Raw genomic sequence first — 21,379 nt, 5'->3', positions numbered from 1 at the left:
CGGGAGGCTTAGCATCTCCTGGTCTTCGATACCTGCCGCCCATGGCCACAGGCCACTGTCAATGGGATCTAGTCTAGTGGATTGCAGAGCATCTCTCGTCTCCTCCATCTGCCTCGTCCTAGCCCTGGGTCTCCGAGTGACCAGGTGAACACAGAACCCCGGCAGGCAGGAGGTAGGGCCGGGATGGGGAAGTGCTGACTGCTCCCCCAGTGTTCCCCGCCCGGCCAGAAGCGGGTCTGCTGCACCTACCGATCCACTCCACAGTGGGTGGGGGACTCCCGGTGGCAATGCAGTGGAACTCAGCCGGCTGGCCTGGCTGGACCGTCAGCTGTGCTGGCTCGATGGTGGCCGTGGGCAGGACGGCAGTGGCAGCTGCGGCAAGATGGATGGCGGGTTAATTACTTTGTACTGGCAGGAAACCTCCAGAGCCCTGTGGTAGGGGCTGCAGGGGGCTCCAGTCTCCTAGACCTGCTGCCTACTCAGGGCGCTTCAGGGCTGTATGGGCCCCAGGCCTGGCCTACCTGTGGCCTCCCAGCTCCCATCTACAGTAACGCCGGCCACAGAAGACAGAGCAGAGGCCATGTCCCGGCCGGGCAGCCTCTGTTCTGCCCTGGAACACAGTGTATGGTCCATAATGGACCACAGCCAAGTGTGCAGTTTAGAGCAGGCCCTAGGTTGCTCTAACCAGCACCCAGGGCCAGGACTGAGAATTAGGGATCCAGAACTGACTCCCTGAGTGTCTCCCTCAAGTGCTGAGTACAGCTGAGAGCCTGGGTCTTGGCACCTGCAATGACTTGGCTGGGATCCCCCAGTTTGTGACCAAATTGCTGCCCCTTGGGCCAGCGTGGGGAGCAGCTTGTGGGATGTTAAGAAAACAATCCTGAAGCCCCCCATGCAGGCAAAGGACAAGGCAGGTGGGGTCTCTCCCTGGAGCCCAGTGCAGATGGGCCCAGGACAGTGAACCCTGACTGGTGTATCACTCCCCTGCGCCGTGCAGTGCTGTGCCACGGGCCAGTTTTCAGAGAGACGAGGGGCCAGGAAGCCTGACATCAGGCAGGTTCCAGAGCCCCAAACACTCAACCCGCTCCGACTCCTGCCCCTGCTGGCATTTGTGCCATCTCCAGCCCAGCGCCACTCACAGGAGAAGAGGCCACTCAGGAGCCCAGTCCACATCACTGACCTCTGGTGTCTAACCCCGCCTCCAGCCCTGAGTACTGAGGACAGAGGAACTGGGCTGCCCCAGGTGTGGTATCCTCAGGGCCGGATTAACCTTTTGTGGGCCCTGGCCCCGTGCTCCATCCTGAGACACCTCCCCCTGCTCTGACCCAAGGTCCCCACTCAGCCTCTTCCCCCGGAGGCCCCACCCGCCACTCGCACGGGGGGGATGGGGCAGAGAGGCACAAAGAGCAGCAACGCCACCCTGCCATGCTGCGGGGGAGAGCGAGCGAGTGGGAACCCACGGCACAGCGCTGGGCGTGCAGCACCAGGCCAACTTACAGGGTCTGTGGCCTTCCATGACTTCGATGGGTCCATAAAACATCTGAGTCTTAGGAGGGGCTGCAAACAAATCACAGTTTTCAGTTTCAACCCACGTGAAAACTGAGTGCTGCCTGTGCCCCTCCATGCGGGGACCTGCTGGAGCACGGCAGCACCCAGTGCCGGGCCTGTTCTCAGCTCACAAAACGCTGCAGAGCAGCCGGAGGGCACCAGCCAGCAAGTCAGGTTTCTGTGCCCAGGGAGGGGCCGAGGCGGTGTTTCTCTACCCCCATCCTTGCCGTGCCCGAGCACCTCCCGAATGTGGATGAATTTAGCTCCTCTAGGATGTAAGGAAGGATCATTTTCCTGATTTTCCCAAAAAAGGGAAACTGAGGCACAAAGCTTCCATGACTTGCACAGGGTCACACACACCCTGTGGCAGAGTCAGGAAAAGAATGCAGATCTGCTGAGTCCCAGCCAGGTGCCCTAGCTACAAACCATCTTTCCTTGCAGTTCAGCCCTCCTGCAGTGATACTAAAGGGGCAGGGTCCAAAATCAGATTGAACACAGAGACAAGCCCAAGCTTCCGACCCTGTGTTGCTTGGCCCAGACAGGACACGGTAGGAATTTTACACCTAGCTTCTCTTGCCCCGTATTTCTCTCATCTTGACAAAGAAACTGGCTTTCTTGATTTCTGGTTCCCATGCAGCAGCGGCAAAGAGTCAGTGCTTAAACCCAAACTGGAACAGCTTCCCTTCGACCCCCCCAACCCTATTTGATTAGGGTTCCACTTTGCTTTCCCAGCACCCTAAGCTGACCCTAAACCCTGACACTATTCCCATCAGATTCTGCATGAGAGTTTGAGGAGGAAATTGGGGGAAGGGGCATTAGCCTAAGTCAGGTGCAACTTTTCAATGGTCATGTCCCCCCATGCAGCTCTCCCCTCCGCCCAGAACGAATCCGGCTTTGTAAAGGCCAATGGCGGGCACCCAGCCGGTGGGGAACATCCCCATTAAAAACCCACCCAGCGAGGGCAGCGCCAGCACATCCTGCCGACCATGGAACCAGAGAAGGACGGAATGGGGACTGACTGTGGGCACTGCTCGTGCCAGGGAAAGTGCCACAGGGTGGGGGTGGGAGCCACAGAACAATGCGAGCACCCCCAGGGCAGAGTGGGGAGCCTGGCTAGCAGAAGGTCACATCGGGGGGCACTGTCCTGGGCAGAGGGTGGCCTCAGGACTGCAGGGGTGGCTCCTGGGAACTGGTGAACACTGGGCGCCAGCAGCCAGGCTCTCCCTAACTGCCTCCGCCTGACTAACCCAGGCCTGGCTCTCCCTGAGGGCGCAATGGGGCGTGCAGGGGGAGCTCAGGGCTGCCCGCACCTTGCACGTGCAGTGTGGCCGTGCCCTCAGCCATGTCCAGCATGTTGGAGCCGGTGCAGACATAGATGCCGGCGTCCTCGGGCTGCACGTTGCGGATGGTGAGGATGCCGTTGAAGTCCATGGCGCGGCGTGGCAGCTTGCCGTGGTTCTGGCGCGTCCAGACCAGTGTGTAGGCCGGAGACTGCGGGAGCAGAGGGGACACAGCTGTGAGGAGGGCGTGAGCCCACCCTCCCCCACCCCAGGGAGCCGGCTCTAGGTGGGCTCCTTGGGGAGGGCAACATGGGGTCGATCCCCACCTAGCCAATAAACCTGCTCCCCTCCCTACACCCCGCCAGGGCTAGGGCCACTGCAGGGGATGGCAGAGCGCAGGAGTGGCACCCAGATACCACTGAAGACAGTCAGAGGCAGGGAAGGCTGCGTCCCCTGGGCTGCGCTCGGCAGCATCAGGAGGGTGGCTCCCTGCCTGGCTGCTCAGGGACTGTCAGACCCCAGGCCCAGGTCAGCAAGTCACTCTGCTCCCTCCTGGGATGGAGCAGCTGGGAGGCCCCAATGGGAGGGGCAAAGCGCAGGGTGAGCAGGTGTCATCTCCTCTCGCCGTGGGGAACCCGGGCTCTCTCCTGCTGGCACCACCTGGGAATCGCGCCCTGGTCAGACTCTAAGCTGGGGTGAACGGGCCTTGTTTCCCTGACTTCCCTGGGTGTGTGGGCTCCAGCGGATGTGCCATGCCAGCTGCCCATTATCTCAAACGTGGGCACAGCGCTTTGGCTGTGTTACCACCCGGCAGCTGTCAGCCATCTGCGCTGCCCTCAGAGCCCGCGTCTGCGCCGTGCCCGCCCTCGGCTTCACCCCACATTAAACAATGACAAGCGCCATGCGGACCAAGCAGTCACAGGACCGCCAGCCGCTCGCTCGGCTCCCATCGACTTTCCAGCACAAACTTTCTGGGGCACAGGCTCTTTGCTAGATGTGCAGCACCTGGCACAACCAGCCCGATCACTGGCCAGGGCCTCGCGGCGCCACTCCAGGCACTGCAGGAGGCCCTCAGGTTCCTTGCCCGGGTCTGTGCTGTGTCTGGAGCAGCAGTTCTCGTTCCCCCACCCCCAGCCCATCTCGCTGCTCCCACAGCCCCGGGCAGCTGCCCTGCTCTCACCTTGCTCTTGGCCGTACAGATGAAGGTGACGTCAGCTCCAGGCTTCACACTCTGGACCCTCTTCTCCTCCACGGTGACCGTGATGGGTTTGCTGGGGGCCTCTGCACCGACAGGGAGACATAAGACTCCTGCCCGGCACACCCTGCAGGCCACGGACAGCAGGACGGCAGCTCCAGGGCCCAGCCACCAGGGGCAAATGGTGCCTTGGGGTCAGGGCCAGGCAGGGGAAGGAGGGCAACAGGGAGCAGAGCTTGGGGTGGGAGGGTTGAGTTCAGGTTTTCTTGTTGGCTCTTCCTCTCTGAGGCCTCCTCATCCCAACCTAGTCCCTGCCCTCCCCCTGGGCCCTGCTCACCCCCTGGCCCCCATGCCCTGCCCATCCCATGGGCCCTGCCCACCCCCTGGCCCCCACGCAGATCCTGCCCAGCCTCAGGAAGACCTGTCCATTCCCCTGAGCCCAGGCAGACTCCGCTCACCCCCCAGACTCCAGGCCCTGGGCTCCAGGCCCTGCCCACCCCTGGGCCTTGCCCATAGGAGCCCATCTTGTTGCCCAGGCCTGAGGGGCTGGTGGTGGATGGGGTATGAGGCTCTGACATCGACCCTGCCCTGGCTGCCTGGGCGGAGCAGTGCCACTCGCTCTGCCTCTATCCCACCACCGCTGAGGGCATAGCCACCATGACAACGGCTCTGCCAGGGAAGGAGGGTGTCACCTCCCAGCCAGGGCCCCGCAGAGTGCACAGGCCCACCTGGTCTCAGCAGCGTCCTCCCACCCACAGGCCGAGCCCGGAGCCTCTCACCCGTGACAACGACCTCCGCCCGGCTGGCATTGCTGTGCTGCAGGCTGCGGCAGGTGCAGACGTACACACCAGCCTCAGAGGGTTGGATGCTGGGGAAGTGGAGCTCTTCACCTGGGGCGGGACAAAGGACGTGTGAGACCCACACATGGCCCACCACGGGCTGAGCGTGTGCACAGAGGGGCCCTCTGGCAGCCAGGGAGAACATCCCCAGGCCTGAGGAGCTTGCAGGGAGACCCTATCTCTGCCACCCCACTGCTTATAGACACTGGGCACAGCTCCCCAGCTGTGGCCCCAGCACCCAGCTAGGCAGGGCTGGCCTGGGGCCGCGTCTGGCCGGAGAGCTCTGAAGAACACCCGAGATGCTCAGGCTGGTGATTTGGGAGGAGCACATGCGCCCGAGTCAGCATAGACCCCCGCGTGGTGCTAGGTCATTCCATGGGGGGTGCTCTCCCTTGCGGCTGTGCAGCTGGAGGAACATCGATCCGAGCTCCTGACCTGCTCAGGCCTCAAGGGGCTGCATTTACACCAGATCGGGGTGTCTTGATCTGACCCCTCCTGGACTCCCTGTTGTCTCCTCATCTTTGGGCAGGCTGAACGACAGAATGGCTGGCCCCAACCAAATGTGTCCCTGAGTCTGTGGGACCTAGGGCTGGACCCCTGTCCTGCCCCCATTTCCCTGCTGATTCAAACCTTCCCCCATTGGTCTGGGCATCTGCCAACACCAGTACTAATCATGGTAAACCCGCCATCAAACCCGCTCCCCACAGTGACCCTGCAGTGGCATGTGGGCACCGGATTCTCCTTCCCTTCCCGTCCTACAGCATTGCAGTGTGACTGTATAAATAGCTACCATGTCCCACCCCAGAGACAGCGGGATCCCAGTGTTAGGAGAGGGATCTCTGCATAAATGGATATATTGCCCCACCCCAGAAGCAGCTGCATTTTAGGGCTGGTCTACACTTATAACTTGGGTCGACATAACTACAGTGCTCGGGGATGTGAAAATCCACACCTCTGAGCGTTGTACTATGCCAGCCCAACCCTGGTAGACACAGCTACGTCGACAGACGAATGCCTCTGTCAGCCGTCGCTCAGGGAGTTCCCAAAGCGACGGACAAACCCTTCCAGCTATATGACGAGCTACGCAGGCACAGCCAGTCACCACAGCTAGGCGGCCATAGCCTCCGCAGTGCAACCACGGCCTCAGTGGAGGGGAAGTGCCTGGTTCCTAACGTTCGTTGTTCTCTCCACGCCTGGCCACACCGTTACCTTGCCGTCTGCTCTGGGCAGTGCTGGGCACAGGGCGCCCATCCTCCCGTGACCAGGAGTAGTAGTAGGGCGGGCTGCCGCTGGCCTGGCAGCGCAGGGTCACCTCACCCCCCTGTGAGACCGTGGTCTTTGGCGGGTGGACTCGTACCACGAAAGGGGCTCGGTCTGTGGGGAGAGGAGAGAGGGAGCCAGTCATTCTGGGGAGATGCATCAGACTCATAGGGGCGGGATCAGCAATTGTGCTGTGCCCGCTGCCCCCCCACATGGGAACTCTCTTGGTGTGAGAGCAAAGGGACCCTCTGAGGCTGTGGAGCGAGGGGCCGTATCTACCCGCACCCTGCTCTGCACCCACCAACGGGGCCCTCTGGGGCGAGGGGCCGTATCCACCCGCGCCCTGCTCTGCACCCACCAACGGGGACCCCCAGGGCTGTGGGGCGAGGGGCCGTATCCACCCACGCCCTGCTCTGCACCCACCAACGGGGCCCCCCAGGGCTGTGGGGTGAGGGGTCGTATCCACCCATGCCTTGCTCTGCACCCACCAACTGGGCCTCCCCAGGGCTGTGGAGCGAGGGGTCGTATCCACCTGCGCCCTGAGGGGCTCATCCCTCTCCCAGCTCCCGGCTGGATCCCATCTCTCTGCTGACCCCTTGTGACGAAGTGGGACTGTTCTTAATGTTTCCTCTGAATATTGTGTGGGTGCCTCAGTTTCCCCTATGCATTTCTTAAATCTCTAGGTGGTGGGATAAAGGCCAGTGTGCATAAATCACTGACACTCCGTCTCCCTGGGCAACAAAGGGCCCTTCCTCCCTGCAAGGAAATAGCTAAAGGTGAACAAAGAGATCAGGTGACCTCCTGGCCCGGGAAAAGAGACTAAAAGCCCAGAGAAGGAGGAGCTGGAGGGGGTTTTGAGTTTGGAGCTAGCTGGGGACTGGAAGAGAGGACAGATGGGGGTCTGCCTCGCTGGGCCCCAGAATGGACCCGGCTGAGGGGTCCCATTCGCTGGACCTACAAACTCTGTTTTAGACCGAGGTCCTGTCATCTAATAAACCTCTGTTTTACTGGCTGGCTGAGAGTCACGTTTGACTGCGAAGTGGGGGTGCGTGCAGGACCTTCTGGCTTCCCTAGGACCCCGCTGGGGCAGACTCGCTGTGGGAAGCGCACGGAGGGGCATATGCTGAATGCTCCCAGGAGAGACCCAGGAGGTGAAGCCATGTGAGCTTCTTGCTCTGAAGACAGTCTGCTCCGAGGGAAAGGAGGCTCCCCAAAGTCCTGACTGGCTTTGTGGGGAGCAGTTCCCGAGCATCGCCCGGGGACTCCGTGACACCCCTGCTGACGGGGCAGAGGCAGGGATGAGGGGCTGGATGCTAGGGATTCTGGCCCGTGGTCTGGGAGTTGCCTGCTCCCCTTGCAGCCACCTGAGCCCAGAGTCACAGCCCTCCAGTGCTCCAAGTGCCCTGTATTCACACTCCCCACATCACCGCAATGTGCCTTGGGAGGAATCATTAAAGTCCCCCCCCACCCCCCCCCAGGTTAATGTCCTTGGGGAGTGTGTGCAGGAAGCGCGTAGGAAGAGTTCACCCAACAACCGGGCGGGGTAACCCTCTTCTCAGACACAGGACAGGTGCCTCTGGCATGTCCCGGGGCCTCTCCTTGGCAGCGATGGGGGTAGGAACAAATCAATCTGCAAACAGCAGCATGGAGCCTCTTTCCCCATGGGACTCCCCAGCCCGGCCTCACCGCTGGAGTGAACTTTCTCCAGGGTGACCCTCAGCAGAGAGCATGTCAAAATGGGTCTGGACTGTGACAGTGAGCGGCAAAACCACCCCAAGCCACCTCTCTCTCACCTGCAGGGCACAGGAACCAGCCCTCTGCCTGCGGGGGAGAGCCGGACCTGAGAACTGCACCAGCCATACTGCTGGGAGCCTGGCGCAGGTTTGAACTCCAGCCAAGCCTCGCTCACTCAGTTGTAGCTGGTAGAAAGGGGTTTATATTTATGTTTCTTGGACCCATTTCTGACTGATGCCTTACACTAGTACTCACTTCAAATCCACCAGGCTGCAGTTAAATAAACTGGTTTGATTTTTAATCTAACCCAATGCACCATTGTGTTTAAACTGAGCTGCTGGTAACTCCAGTGAACATAGCAAATTGCTGGCTACTGAGCCTGGACAGGGGCAAGGGACCTTCACCATCTCAGGCTACTAGCCCTTGTCCTTCTGCCACCAGTGCCTGGCCCTGCACTTACCCACAGGTACACACTTCTGCCCCCGCACGCTGGGGTTCCCCACATAGCCTGGTGCACATCTGTGGGGAGCAGGAGAGACAGGTGAAGGGGGCACTGGTCTCCCAGGGGAGCATGATTATTGGGTGGGGGGGTTCCACACAAAGCCTAGGGTTGCCAACTTTCTATTGGCACAAAACCAAACACCCTAGCCCCTCCCTTCTGAGGCCCCGCCCCCATCCCACCCCTTCCCCGAGGCCCCACCTTCTGCTCATTACATTCCCCCTCCCTCGGTGGCTCGCTCTCCCCCACCCTCACTCACTTTCACTGGGCTGGGGTTGGGGTGCTGGAGGGGATGAGGGCTCTAAATGGGAATGTGGGGGGGGCTCTGGACTGGGGCAGGGAGTTGGGGTGCGGGTGAGGGCTCCGGCTGGGGTTGCAGTCTTTGGGGTGGGGCTGCGGATAAGGGGTTTGGGGTGCAAGAGGGAGCTCCAGGCTGGGGCTGAGGGATTCAGAATGTGGGAGGGGGCTGCGGGTTGAGGCAGGAGGTTGGGATGTGGGAGGGTCTGGGTTCTGGGCTGGGGGTGTGGGTTCTGGGATGAGGCTGGGGATGAGGGTTTTGGGGTGCAGGAAGGGGCTCCAGGTTTGGGGGGCTCAGGGCTGGGGTGCAGGAAGGGGTATGGGCTCTGGGCTGGGGCTGTGGATGAGGGGTTAGGGGTGCAGGAGGGGGCTCTGGGTTTGAGGAGGGGCTCAGGCCTGGGGGTTGGGGCTTACCTTGGGCAGTTCCCAGTCAGCGGCGCAGTGGGGCTAAGGCAGGCTGCCTGCTGCTCCTGGCTCCATGCTACGCCCCGGAAGTGGCCAGCGGGTCTGGCTCCTAAGTGGGGGTGCTTGGGGCGGGGGCAGCGCACGGAGCCCCATGCCACCCCCTCCCCGCAGAGCCGTACCTGCTGGCCGCTTCCGGAAGCAGCGCGGTGCCCCAGGACAGGTAGGGACTAGCCTGCCTTAGGCTGCAGCACCGCCGACCAGACTTTTAACAGTGTTGAAAACCGGACGCAGGGTCACCCTAACAAAGCCTTGTGTCTGCTGCGCCTCGGCGCTGCAGGCTGGGACTCAGGAGCGTGGGAAGCAGTTATTGCCCCAGTGTGCACAGCCCCCCCGGGCTCCAGGCGCAATGCGGCCAGGCTCCATGGGCTGAGCCCCGACCCAGGGCAGCTGGGAGCTCAGGGGACAACAGAGTTGCCACCTTTCTAATGGCTGGAAACCAAATCCCAGAAGCCCTGCCCCGCCTCTTCCTTTGAGGTCCTGCCCCCTACTCTGCCTCTTCCCCCAATGCCCCGCCCCTTCTCTGCCTCTTCCCCCAATGCTCCGCCCCTTCTCCACCTCCTCCCCCAAGTCCCCTCCCGTTCCTCCTCTTCCCCCCAATGCCTCGCCCCTTCTCCACCTCCTCCTCCAAGCCCCCGCCCCTTCTCTGCCTCTTCCCCCAATGCTCCGCCCCTTCTCCACCTCCTCCCCCAAGCCCCGTCCCTTCTCCGCCTCTTCCCCCAAGGCCCTACCCCTTCTCCGCCTCTTCCCCCAAGTCCCCTCCCATTCCTCCTCTTCCCCCAAGCCCCGTCCCTTCTCCACCTCCTCCTCCAAGTCCCCTCCCGTTCCTCCTCTTCCCCCAAGCCCCGCCCCTTCTCCACCTTCTCCCCAAGCCCCACCCCTTCTCTGCCTCTTCCCCCAAGGCCCTGCCCCTTCTCCGCCTCTTCCCCCAAGCCCCGCCCCTTCTCCATCTCCTCCCCCAAGCCCGCCCCTTCTCCACCTCCTCCTCCAAGCCCCCGCCCCTTCTCTGCCTCTTCCTCCAATGCCCCGCCCCTTCTCCACATCCTCCCCCAAGTCCCCTCCCGCTGTGCCTCTTTCCCCAAGGCCCTGCCCTTTTCTCACCTCCTCCCCCAAGTCCCACCCCTTCTCCACCTCCTCCCCCAAGCCCCACCCCTTCTCCGCCTCTTCCCCCAAGGCCCCGCCCCTTCTCCGCCTCTTCCCCCAATGCCCCGCCCCTTCTCCGCCTCTTCCCCCAATGCCGCGTCCCTTCTCCACCTCCTCCTCCAAGACCCACCCCTTCTCCGCCTCTTCCCCCAAGTCCCCTCACATTCCTCCTCTTCCCCCAAGCCCCGTCCCTTCTCCACCTCCTCCTCCAAGTCCCCTCCCGTTCCTCCTCTTCCCCCAAGCCCCGCCCCTTCTCCACCTTCTCCCCAAGCCCCACCCCTTCTCTGCCTCTTCCCCCAAGGCCCTGCCCCTTCTCCGCCTCTTCCCCCAAGCCCCGCCCCTTCTCCATCTCCTCCCCCAAGCCCGCCCCTTCTCCACCTCCTCCTCCAAGCCCCCGCCCCTTCTCTGCCTCTTCCCCCAATGCCCCGCCCCTTCTCCACATCCTCCCCCAAGTCCCCTCCCGCTGTGCCTCTTTCCCCAAGGCCCTGCCCTTTTCTCACCTCCTCCCCCAAGTCCCACCCCTTCTCCACCTCCTCCCCCAAGTCCCACCCCTTCTCCACCTCCTCCCCCAAGTCCCTGCCCCTGCTCTGCCTCTCCCCCCCCCACCCCAGATTTTAAAAAATAGGAGGGGGGGGGCTTGTCAAATGGCACCAGGCTACACAAGCCAAAACCCAGACTGTCTGGGGGAAAACTGGCTGGGTGGCAGCCCTAGGGGAAAGACTTACTGCTCGCAGTACTGGCCAGTGTAGCCAGGCTCGCAGGCCGAGCAGCGATAGCCGCCCGCCCCCAGGCTCTCACACGTCCGCGAGAACCTGCAGGGAGAGAGAGACCTGAGCGCCCGACCGGGAACAGCACCCACCCCCACCCCAGGAACAGTGCCCCCTGCCTCCACCACCCTGGAACCACTGCAGGAACAGAGCCCCACCCCTGCTCAGCTGCCCCGGGAACAACAACCCCTGCCCCCGCGAAACCATTCCGGGAACAGCGCCCCCTCCCACCTCCACTGAGCCATCCTGGGAACAGCGCCCCTTGCCTCCGCCACACCGGAACCACCACAGGAACAGAGCCCCACCCCTGCTCAGCCGCCCCGGGAACAACCACCCCTGCCCCCGCGAAACCATTCCGGGAACAGCGCCCCCTCCCACCTCCACTGAGCCATCCTGGGAACAGCGCCCCCTGCCTCCGCCACACCGGAACCACCACAGGAACAGAGCCCTGCCCCGGGAACAGTGCCTCCTGCCCCCTGCCCTAGGAAGAGCGGCCTTGTCCCCGCTGTATACCCCCCAAGCTATCAGACACACAAGGTTGAGTGAACCACAGAGCCCTCAGGATCACCCCCAGGACAGACTCTCAGGGGCCCTGCCAAGAAACACTGGCTGGCAGCAGCAGTAGGGCTGGTGCTGAGACGCCGACAGACCTGGCTGGCAATAGGGCAGCCAGCAACTGGCACCTCCTCTATACATCCTCGCTCCACCTCCACCTCCGCCCTGCCCAGGCCTGGCCTGGCCCCTTGCTGGCAGGGGCTGAGCCCCAGTGTTAACAGCTACTCACTGGTTCTCAGGCTCGGAGAGTGGGCAGGCGCAAGGCTGGCAGTCCTCGGGGGTCCCGGCGGTGGCGTCACCGTAGTAGCCAGGGGCACACTGGTCGCAGAACTCCCCGGCCGCGTTGTGTAAGCAGTTCTGGGAAGAGGGACAGAGCTCACAGCGCTGTGTGCACCAGGGCTAGCGACACACCCAGCCACTGGGGGAGGAGGGGTCATAGCGAGGGGCTTGCCCTGGGGCACAGTCCTCCTCTAGGGTGGGGCAGGAGGCAGGGGGTAGATGGGGATCCTCCCTGAGTCACAGAGTGCAAGCCCAGGAAGCCAGGGGCTCTGGCCCAGCGCAGGTAGGTCCAGGGGGACCAGAGGGAGTCTCAGCCCTTCTCTCAGCCCACGTTGGGGCATCCACCTGGCCTATGGCAGTGACCAGGGGGACCCCAGAAGGAATAAGAGTGTCTGCTTCTGCGAGGCGGGGTGGAAAGGCTGCTCCAGCCGGCGGGCAGGCCCCGGGGGGCACCACGCTGGTCACTCACCGAGCAGGCCCCCGTCTCCGGGTGACAGGAGTCCGAGTGGCCATTGCACTCACACAGCTCGCAGTGCCCGAGGTACAGGCCACCTCCTGTGCGAGTGTAGCCAGCAGCACAGTCCTGCAGGGGAGAGAGACAGCGTCACCCTGCAATACAGCCGGCCGGGGCCTCGCCCCCAGAGCAGGCACAGCTGCCAGGCCCCAAGCCAGGGGATGTGGGTCGGCAAGGGGCCCCCTCACCTGGCAGGAGAGGCCTCGGTACCCAGGCGGGCAGCGGCACTCCTCCACCTCCAGTGCCCGTGGCAGGCTGCTGTAGGTGGGCACAGCAGTCTCCATGCTGACACCAGCAATGCTGGCCGACACCATGTCGGTGGAGTAGGTGGCGCGGATGAGGATCTCGTCCAGGTCGGCCAGCGCCATCATCAGGTGCTCTCGGGTGGCATGCTGCCCGTCGGGCCGCTTCCAGTATTGCTGTGGGGGAGAGGGGCAGAGTCACGCCTGGCCAGAAGCCCACCGAGCTCTGAGGCAAGGGCAGCGGGGCCACCCAGCAGGGAAGCCCATGTGCTGGCACCACGGACCTTGGCTCAGCCAGGCTGCCTTGGATTCATGCAGCAGGGGCTGGAGGGGGCTCTGGGCAGAGACTCCGCCATGGCACGAATGGAGACTGAACCTAGCTCAGACGAGAGCCCAGCCCCATGGAGCCGGAGGGCATCCCAGCCCAGCCCCTCGGGACATGCCCCCTCCTGGCACAGGCGGGTGGGTGGGCTTGACATGGGGGTGCCAGTGGCTTCAGTCCAGGGGAGCCCAGGAGCCCCACTGCACCTTCCCCAGGCCCAGGGACCCGTCAGTGGATCACTGAACCCAGTGCTCATAGGGCGGGGGGCTCCAACCGGAGAGGAGGGGTGTACTGGGAGAGGGGGCAGGGGGACAATGTCGGGAGGCGGGGGGGTGAGGTGGTACATTCCAGTGGGGCAAGGTCGAGGGTGGTTTGATGCTAGTGAGGAGAAGGCGGGAGTGGGGGCAAGGCAAGAGTGGGGTGAGGTGAGGTGGGGGCAGGCACAGTACAATGCCAGAGAGGCAGGGTCGGGTTGGAGATGAGGCAGGGGTGGCCCCCTGCTGGTGAGGCAGGGGCGAGGGCAAGGCAGGGCTGATCAGGGGTGGGGGCAGGGGCGGAGGCAAGGTGGGGATGGGGTTGGGGCAGGGCTGAGGTGGGGCCGAGGCAGGTGCTGGTTCGGGGGGACTAGCATGCCAGAGAGGTGGGGGCAGGACCAGTACCATGCCGGCCAGGTGGGGCTGGATGGGGGTGGGGTGGGTATGGTACCATGCCAGTGGGGTAGGCGCGGTACCACCCTTGCGAGGTGGGGACTGGGGGGCAGGGGCGGTACCACCCTGGCAAGGTGGGAGGGGGGCTGGGGTGGTACCACGCTGGCAAGGCAGGGCTGGGGGGTGGGGGTGCGGTACCAAGCTGGCAAGGCAGGAGCAGGAAGGAGGGGCTGGGGCAGTACTGAGCTGGCAAGGCAGGGCTGGGGCAGTACCACACTGGCAAGACAGGACCGGGGGTGGGCAGGGTTCGGTACCGCGCTGGCAAGGCAGGACGGGGGGCTAGGGCAGTACCATGCTGGCAAGGCAGGACTGGGGGTGGGGGTGCGGTACCATGCTGGCAAGACAGGTCGGGCGGGGGGGGGGGCAGGGTTCAGTATCGCACTGGCAAGGCAGGACTGGGGGGGGGGCTAGGGCAGTACCACGCTGGCAAGACAGGACGGGTGGGGGGGCAGGGTTCGGTACCGCGCTGGCAAGGCAGGACGGGGGGCTAGGGCAGTACCATGCTGGCAAGACAGGACCGGGGGGAGGGCAGGGTTCGGTACCGTGCTGGCAAGGCAGGACGGGGGGCTAGGGCACTACCATGCTGGCAAGACAGGACCGGTGGGAGGGGGGCAGGGTTCAGTACTGGACTGGCAAGGCAGGACCAGGGCGGGGGGGGGGGGACAGGGTTCGGTACCGCACTGGCCGGGGGGCTAGGGCAGTACCACGCTGGCAAGGCAGGGCTGGGGCAGTACCATGCTAGCAAGATAGGCCGGGGGCGGGCAGGGTTCAGTATCACGCTGGCAAGGCAGGACTGGTGGGGGGCAGGGTTCGGTACCGCGCTGGCAAGACAGGATGGGCGGGGGGGGGCAGGGTTCGGTATCGCACTGGCAAGGCAGGACCGGGGGGGGCTAGGGCAATACCACGCTGGCAAGACAGGACGGGTGGGGGGGCAGGGTTCGGTATCGCGCTGGCAAGGCAGGACCGGGGGAGGGGGGGGCCTAGGGCAGTATCACGCTGGCAAGACAGGACGGGCGGGGGGGCAGGGTTCGGTATCGTGCTGGCAAGGCAGGACCAGTGGGGGGGGGGGCTAGGGCAGTACCACGCTGGCAAGACAGGACGGGCGGGGGGGCAGGGTTCGGTATCGCGCTGGCAAGGCAGGACCGGGGGGGGGGTGGGGGGGGGGACTAGGGCAGTACCACGCTGGCAAGACAGGACGGGCGGGGGGGCAGGGTTCGGTATCGCGCTGGCAAGGCAGGACCGGGGGGGGGGGGCTAGGGCAGTACCACGCTGGCAAGACAGGACGGGCGGGGGGGGCAGGGTTCGGTATCGCGCTGGCAAGGCAGGACTGGGGGGGGGGCTAGGGCAGTATCACGCTGGCAAGACAGGACGGGCTGGGGGGGGCAGGGTTCGATATCGCGCTGGCAAGGCAGGGCCGGGGGGCCAGAGCAGTACACCCTGCGAGCCATGCCCTCACCTCCCGGAGGATGATCTCGAAGCTCCGCCGGTCGCGCGGCAGCAGCTCAGGCTGGTAGGCCACCAGCGTGATGTCGTTGCCCTGCAGACAGCAAGGAGAGGAGGCTGGTCAGACCACCAGGCTGGGCTCTGGACACCCTCTCCTCCAGGTTGGCAGGGCACTCCCTGCACTCGCCGTGCCAGTCCGTCCTGGACCTGTTCTGATCCTCTTCCTCCATCAGATGCCAGCCCCCTTCCACTCACCTACAGAGCCCTTGTGCTGTGAGCGCTCCCCCCAGCAGGCGCTGGCCTCTCCTCACCCAGCCTGCCTGGACACCTCTCCCCCATGTAGCCCCTCCCTGTAGGGGGAGATTTCAAGGGCCTGTCTCTGTGCCGGGGTACCGCTGCCCCTTTCTAAAGCACTCACCTTAGAGTAGTTTCATCTAGCCCACCTTTCCCTAGTTTGCTTATGAGACTGTCATGTGGGACTGTGCCAGATCCCTTAGTGAAATTGAGACGTGCCACACCTACAGCTTCCCCCATCCACTAGGCCAGTGCCCCGTCAGAGAAGGAAATTAGGCGGCTTTGCCATGATTTGTTCTTGACAGATCAATGCTGGCTGTTCCTCATCGCCTTACTGCCCTCGAGGTGCTCACAGATTGATCTGGAATCATTTGTTCCAGTATCTCTCCGGGTATTGAAGTTAGGCTGCCTGGGCTGTAATTCCCCAGGTCCTTTCTGTTCCCCTTTTCAAAGGTAGGTACTAGGCTGCGCATTTCCGGTCCTCTGGGACCTCACCTGTCCTTGGGGAGTTCTCCAAGACAGTCGCTATCGGTTCCCAGCTGGCTTCAGCTAGTTCCCTACATGCCCCAGGGTGCATTTCACCAGGCCCTGCTGACTTCAATACATCAAACCCATCTGTGACGTTATTGACATAAACTGTGACTGTAGAGATCATTGTTGCAACCACTGTTATATATCTGCAGCAATATTGTACAGAGGTTGTCGTGTGAGATGTCTATAAAAAGGTTATGATTTGCTGGTTATGATTATGCTATCTGTATGTGTGTATCTGTGTGTATCATTTTGTAGTTGAAGTTATGAATATGGGCTATGTACTTGTAACTCAAATGTATTTGATTCCAAGTAGCCTCAGTGAAGCATTTGGTCAACTACTTGAGAAAGCAACAGAGGGTCCTGTGGCACCTTTGAGACTAACAGAAGTACTGGGAGCATAAGCTTTCGTGGGTCAGAACCTCACTTCTTCAGATGCAAGTAATGGAAATCTCTAGAGGCAGGTATATATCAGTGTGGAGATAACGAGGTTAGTTCAATCAGGGAGGGTGAGGTGCTCTGCTAGCAGTTGAGGTGTGAACACCAAGGGAGGAGAAACTGTTTCTGTAGTTGGATAGCCATTCACAGTCTTTGTTTAATCCTGATCTGATGGTGTCAAATTTGCAAATGAACTGGAGCTCAGCAGTTTCTCTTTGGAGTCTGGTCCTGAAGTTTTTTTGCTGTAAGATGGCTACCTTTACATCTGCTATTGTGTGGCCAGGGAGGTTGAAGTGTTCTCCTACAGGTTTTTGTATATTACAAAGACTGTGAATGGCTATCCAACTACAGAAACAGTTTCTCCTCCCTTGGTGTTCACACCTCAACTGCTAGCAGAGCACCTCACCCTCCCTGATTGAACTAACCTCGTTATCTCCACACTGATATATACCTGCCTCTAGAGATTTCCATTACTTGCATCTGAAGAAGTGAGGTTCTGACCCACGAAAGCTTATGCTCCCAGTACTTCTGTTAGTCTCAAAGGTGCCACAGGACCCTCTGTTGCTTTTTACAGATTCAGACTAACACGGCTACCCCTCTGATACTTGAGAAAGGACTATTTTCAGTAAGTGCCCAATCAAGAAACACTTAACTAACAATGGACTTTGAGAGACACCAATCCACATCTGAGTTTCCACTTTCAAACTAACATGTGAACAATGGCTTCGGCTTGCACACTGAGTCATGCATGGACATTTGATTTGCCCATGTGACTCCAGGGTCCACCTTGCTGCTGTGATTTTCCACAGTAAGAAGGGAGGGGTGTCCTTCCACAGGCAGAGAATATAAAAGGCCCTGGAAACCCCTCCATTTGGCTTCTTGCCTCTGGAGGAACCTTGCTACAAACTGAAGCTCTGAACAAAGGACTGAATGACCCATCCCAGCTGTGGATGTTCTAGAGACTTGATTTGAACCTGCAATTTATTCCATCACTGCTACAAGCCTGAACCAAGAACTTTGCCATTACTGTATGTAATTGATTCTATTTAACCAATTCTAGGTTTGAGCATTGGCCTGCTAAACCCAGGGTAGTGAGTTCAATCCTTGAGGGAGCCACTTAGGGATCTGGGGCAAAATCAGTACTTGGTCCTGCTAGTGAAGACAGGGGGCTGGATTCGATGACCTTTCAGGGTCCCTTCCAGCTCTATGAGATAGGTATATCTCCATATATTATTTATTTATTTAAGTTATTTAATTTAATTTTATGAATAAACCTTTAGATTTTAGATCCAAAAGGATTGGCAACAGCGTGATTTGTGGGTAAGATCTGACTGGTATATTGACCTGGGTCTGTGGCTTGGTCCTTTGGGATCGGGAGACCTTTTTTCCTTTTACTGGGGCATTGGTTTTCATAATAATTCATCCCCATAATGAGTGGCACTGGTAGTGATACTGGGAAACTGGAGGGTCTAAGAGAATTGCTTGTGTGACGTGTGGTTCGCCAGTGGGGTGAGACCAAAGTCCTCTCTGGCTGGCTGGTTTGGTGCCTTAGAAGTGAAGAAACCCCAGACTTGGGCTGTAACTGCCCTGCTTTAAGCAGTTTGTCCCGAATTGACACTCTCAGAAGTGTCCCACCAAAGGCAGCATCATTACCTTGACCTTTCCCTGTTCTGACTTGTGTTCCCTGCCTTCTATCCCAGCCTCCCTTCTCCCAGCTCTCCGCATGCCCCTCGATTGCAGACCCCTGCTCCCAGACACCCCGTCACCCAGACAGCCCCCTTCCCATCCCAGACAGCCCATATGCCTCCCAGACCCCCCACTGTCCTGTCCCAGGCAGCCCCCCCCCCCCATCCCAGGCAGCCCTTACCGTGATCTGCACGTCGGCATCCGGCAGCGGGGCACTCCTCCCCCCAGAGCTGTAGGAGAGGGTGTAGCGCAGCCGCCCACCATAGGAGCCAACCTGAGAAAGCAAGGGAACAGCACAGGTTGCAGCACCTCAGCTCTGACTCGGTGGTGCCCTGGCCTGGCCATGCAGGGTGGGGCTTTGTGCCACCAGCCAGGCCAAGGGTCCCTCAAGTGAGTCTGCCCTGGGGCTGGTTTGGTCAGCCCAGTAGGGGGGCACTAGGGACGAGGAGAGGGGCAGGGCAGGGGGAAGGATCAAAAACCTGCCCGACAGTGATCGACCCAGGGAGCTCCATCTCCTTAGCCTGACAAGGAGCCGGCTCAGAGGGCCTTGACCGCAGGCTGTAAGGACCTGCATGGGGAACAAAGATTTACTAACAGGCTCCTCAGTCCAGCAGTGGGAGCACATGTGTGAGGGTAATTAACCCTCGGACCCATTTCCCGGTGGATTCTCCAGCTCTGACCATTGGAAATCCAGCCTGGCTGTTTCTCTAACAGACCCGCTCTAGGAATTCCTGTGGGGCAGGTCTTTGGCCTGGGCTATCCAGGGGGTCAGGCTAGATCATGGGTTCCCAAACTGTGGGATGCACCCCAAAGGCGGGCTACGACACAGTCCCGGGTACTCTACTGACGCAACCACAGGCAGAGGTTGGGGGCATTGCCCCCCCCCAATGTATATGTTGGTAGTGGGGGGCACAATTTAAAGGTTCAGCTGCCCCCCGAACAGCTCGAGTCACACACCCCCAGCAGGTCCTGTCTCACTAACAGGGCACCCAGTGCTGCCATGTCTGACTGGGAAGTGGACAAGCAATGAGGAGTCGTGTGTGTGGAGCTGGCCGCCAGCCCCCCTGCTGGCAGAGTGGTGCCCAGAGATGGCCTTGCCCAGGGCCAGAGGGGCACAGCGCCTCCGGCAGGTGGCAGACAGAGAAGTGGAGCTACTAAGCAGAGGGCGAGAAGGGGCTGGCCCCAAGAGGTGACAGCTCCCGGAGGCTGGAAGGTTCCCGGCCATTCCCGCCCCGAGCCGCTGCACCCTGCAATCCAAGGCAATCAGGCCCCTTGGAGTATCAGCCCCCCAGGGACTGGGGCTCGGCAGTGCTGCTCTGTTTCTGCCTTGACAAGGTGTGATTGGGACCATCATGGTAACACACATATGGTTTATTTACAGGGTTGGAGTTTATGGGTCTCTAATCATTCAGGTGACTAATTTTCCTCCTGAAGTGCTAACGGTGGCTGCAGCGCCAAATACCGCTGCATGTGGGGGCCTCAGGGCAGAGTTTGGGACCCTCTGGGCCAGATGATCACAATGGTCCCTCCTGGCCTTGGAGCCGATGAAATGAAGGGGACTTCTTGGAGATCTACAGCTCTGGAGAGTACGACGCTCCTCCTTGGAGCCCTCAAGGCAAAGCCCAGAGCCTCTTGCTCCCCAGAAGAGGACAGGCCCTTCCCCAGGACTACAGGCTCCGACAGGCAGAACCAGTGGGGAATAGCACAGGGTATCAAGGCAGGGGGCTCCCCAAGGCCACTCTGCCATGGGCATCGGAGCTCTGCTCAGCCACACAACCCAGTGCTCGAGGACAAGGGATTAGCCGAACCCCAGATCCCAGCACCCCCATTCTGGACCTAGATCAAAGTGGCTGCTGCCAGCGGTGCTTCCCCTCCCCAGAACAGAGTGCAGTTACCTTGTCCCCTAGGAAGGTGCCGGGAAGCTGCCAGTAGAAAACACTTTCAGGAAGCAGAGAGAAACCCTTGTAGACGAGAGAATACTGGGAGAGGAGAGAGATGGGCACATGGCACCGTGTCACAAAGGGGGCACAGCTGAGCGTCCCCACCTGGCCAGCTGCAGGAGAGCAGAGGGGAGCCACACAAAGCACGGGCGTGGCACTGAGATGGCACCACAAGCCGTGCCCCCATGGGAAAGGCCATGGGTGAGACAGGAGTGGTGTGTGCCAGCTCCCAGGCATCCTGGGGTTGGCAGCCCTCGCTCCTGCTCTGCATCACTCATTCTAATCTACGCCTAGGCTGCGAGGCAGTGGTGCCCATGGGCAGGGGCACCACCTTTGCATTGCAGCCCTGCTGATGCCCTTCCATCCCACCTGCAGCGCCCCCTGCTATCCCTGCTGCCTTCCCGAGTGCAGACTAACAATGGGGGAGAAAAAAACCAGGAGTCCTTGTGGCACCTTAGAGACTAACACATTTATTTGGCCATAAGCTTTTGTGGGCTAGAACCCACTTCATGAGATGCATGAGGTGAAAAATACAGGAGCAGGTATAAATACATGAAAGGTTGGGGATTGCTTTACCTAGTGTGAGGTCAGGCTAACGAGATAAATCAATTAACAGCAGGATACCAAGGGAGGAAAAATAACTTTTGAAGTGGTAAGAGAGTGGCCCATTACAGACAGTTGACAAGAAGGTGGGAGTAACAGTAGGGAGAAATTAGTATGGGGGAAATTAAGTTTAGGTTTGTAATGACCCAACCACTCCCAGTCTTTAGTCAGGCCTAATCTATGGTATCTAGTTTGCAAATTAATTCCAGTTCTGCAGCTTCATGTTGGAGTCTGGTTTTAAAGTTTTTGTTGTTGAAGAATTGCCACTTTTAGGTCTGTTACTGAGTGACCAGTGGTTTTTGAATGTTATGATTCCTGATGTCAGATTTGTGTCCATTTATTCTTTTGTGTAGAGACTGTCCGGTTTGGCCAATGTACATGGCAGGGGGGCATTGCTGGCACATGATGGCATATATCACATTGTAGATGTGCAGGTGAATGAGCCCCTGATGGCGTGGGTAATGTGATTAGGTCCTATGATCGTATCCCTTGAATAGATATGTGGACAGAGTTGGCACTGGGGTTAGTAGCAGGGTTTTGTTCCTGGGTTGGTGTTTTTGTTGTGTGGTGCGTAGTTGCTGGTGAGTATTTGCTTCAGGTTGTGGGGCCGTCTGTAAGCGAGGACCTCAAAGTGGCAATTCTTCAACAAAAAAACTTCAAAACCAGACTCCAACATGAAGCTGCAGAACTGGAATTAATTTGCAAACTAGATACCATAGATTCAGGGCCGGCTCAAGGCACCAGCAAAATAAGCTGGTGCTTGGGGCGGCACATTTTTAGGGGCGGCATGGCCGGCGCCAG

The 21,379-nt window shown here is 60.5% G+C and overlaps 1 protein-coding gene across 7 annotated transcripts in view; it reads right to left on the bottom strand.

Annotated features, from left to right (window-relative positions):
• HSPG2 (heparan sulfate proteoglycan 2) overlaps nucleotides 1–21,379 on the bottom strand; it is a 171,952-nt gene that overhangs the window by 58,255 nt on the left and 92,318 nt on the right. For 5 of the 7 annotated variants that reach the window (XM_065574961.1, XM_065574963.1, XM_065574960.1 and 2 more), the window contains 14 exons: nucleotides 19,931–20,014; nucleotides 18,217–18,309; nucleotides 15,100–15,180; nucleotides 12,561–12,791; nucleotides 12,328–12,441; nucleotides 11,809–11,936; nucleotides 10,983–11,069; nucleotides 8,317–8,375; nucleotides 6,072–6,236; nucleotides 4,803–4,913; nucleotides 4,009–4,109; nucleotides 2,859–3,039; nucleotides 1,498–1,557; nucleotides 250–372 (listed from right to left, as the gene is read on the bottom strand). In XM_065574961.1, the coding sequence (XP_065431033.1) occupies nucleotides 250–372; nucleotides 1,498–1,557; nucleotides 2,859–3,039; nucleotides 4,009–4,109; nucleotides 4,803–4,913; nucleotides 6,072–6,236; nucleotides 8,317–8,375; nucleotides 10,983–11,069; nucleotides 11,809–11,936; nucleotides 12,328–12,441; nucleotides 12,561–12,791; nucleotides 15,100–15,180; nucleotides 18,217–18,309; nucleotides 19,931–20,014 (1,618 nt within the window). The remainder of the gene's footprint in view (nucleotides 1–249; nucleotides 373–1,497; nucleotides 1,558–2,858; nucleotides 3,040–4,008; nucleotides 4,110–4,802; nucleotides 4,914–6,071; nucleotides 6,237–8,316; nucleotides 8,376–10,982; nucleotides 11,070–11,808; nucleotides 11,937–12,327; nucleotides 12,442–12,560; nucleotides 12,792–15,099; nucleotides 15,181–18,216; nucleotides 18,310–19,930; nucleotides 20,015–21,379) is intronic. The other 2 variants (XM_065574965.1, XM_008169794.4) reach the window with 1 other exon arrangement.

Source organism: Chrysemys picta, chromosome 21, assembly GCF_011386835.1.
Source record: "Chrysemys picta bellii isolate R12L10 chromosome 21, ASM1138683v2, whole genome shotgun sequence".
In the NCBI taxonomy this organism is placed as follows: Eukaryota; Metazoa; Chordata; order Testudines; family Emydidae; genus Chrysemys; species Chrysemys picta.
This window is presented reverse-complemented; position numbering and strand designations above follow the sequence as displayed.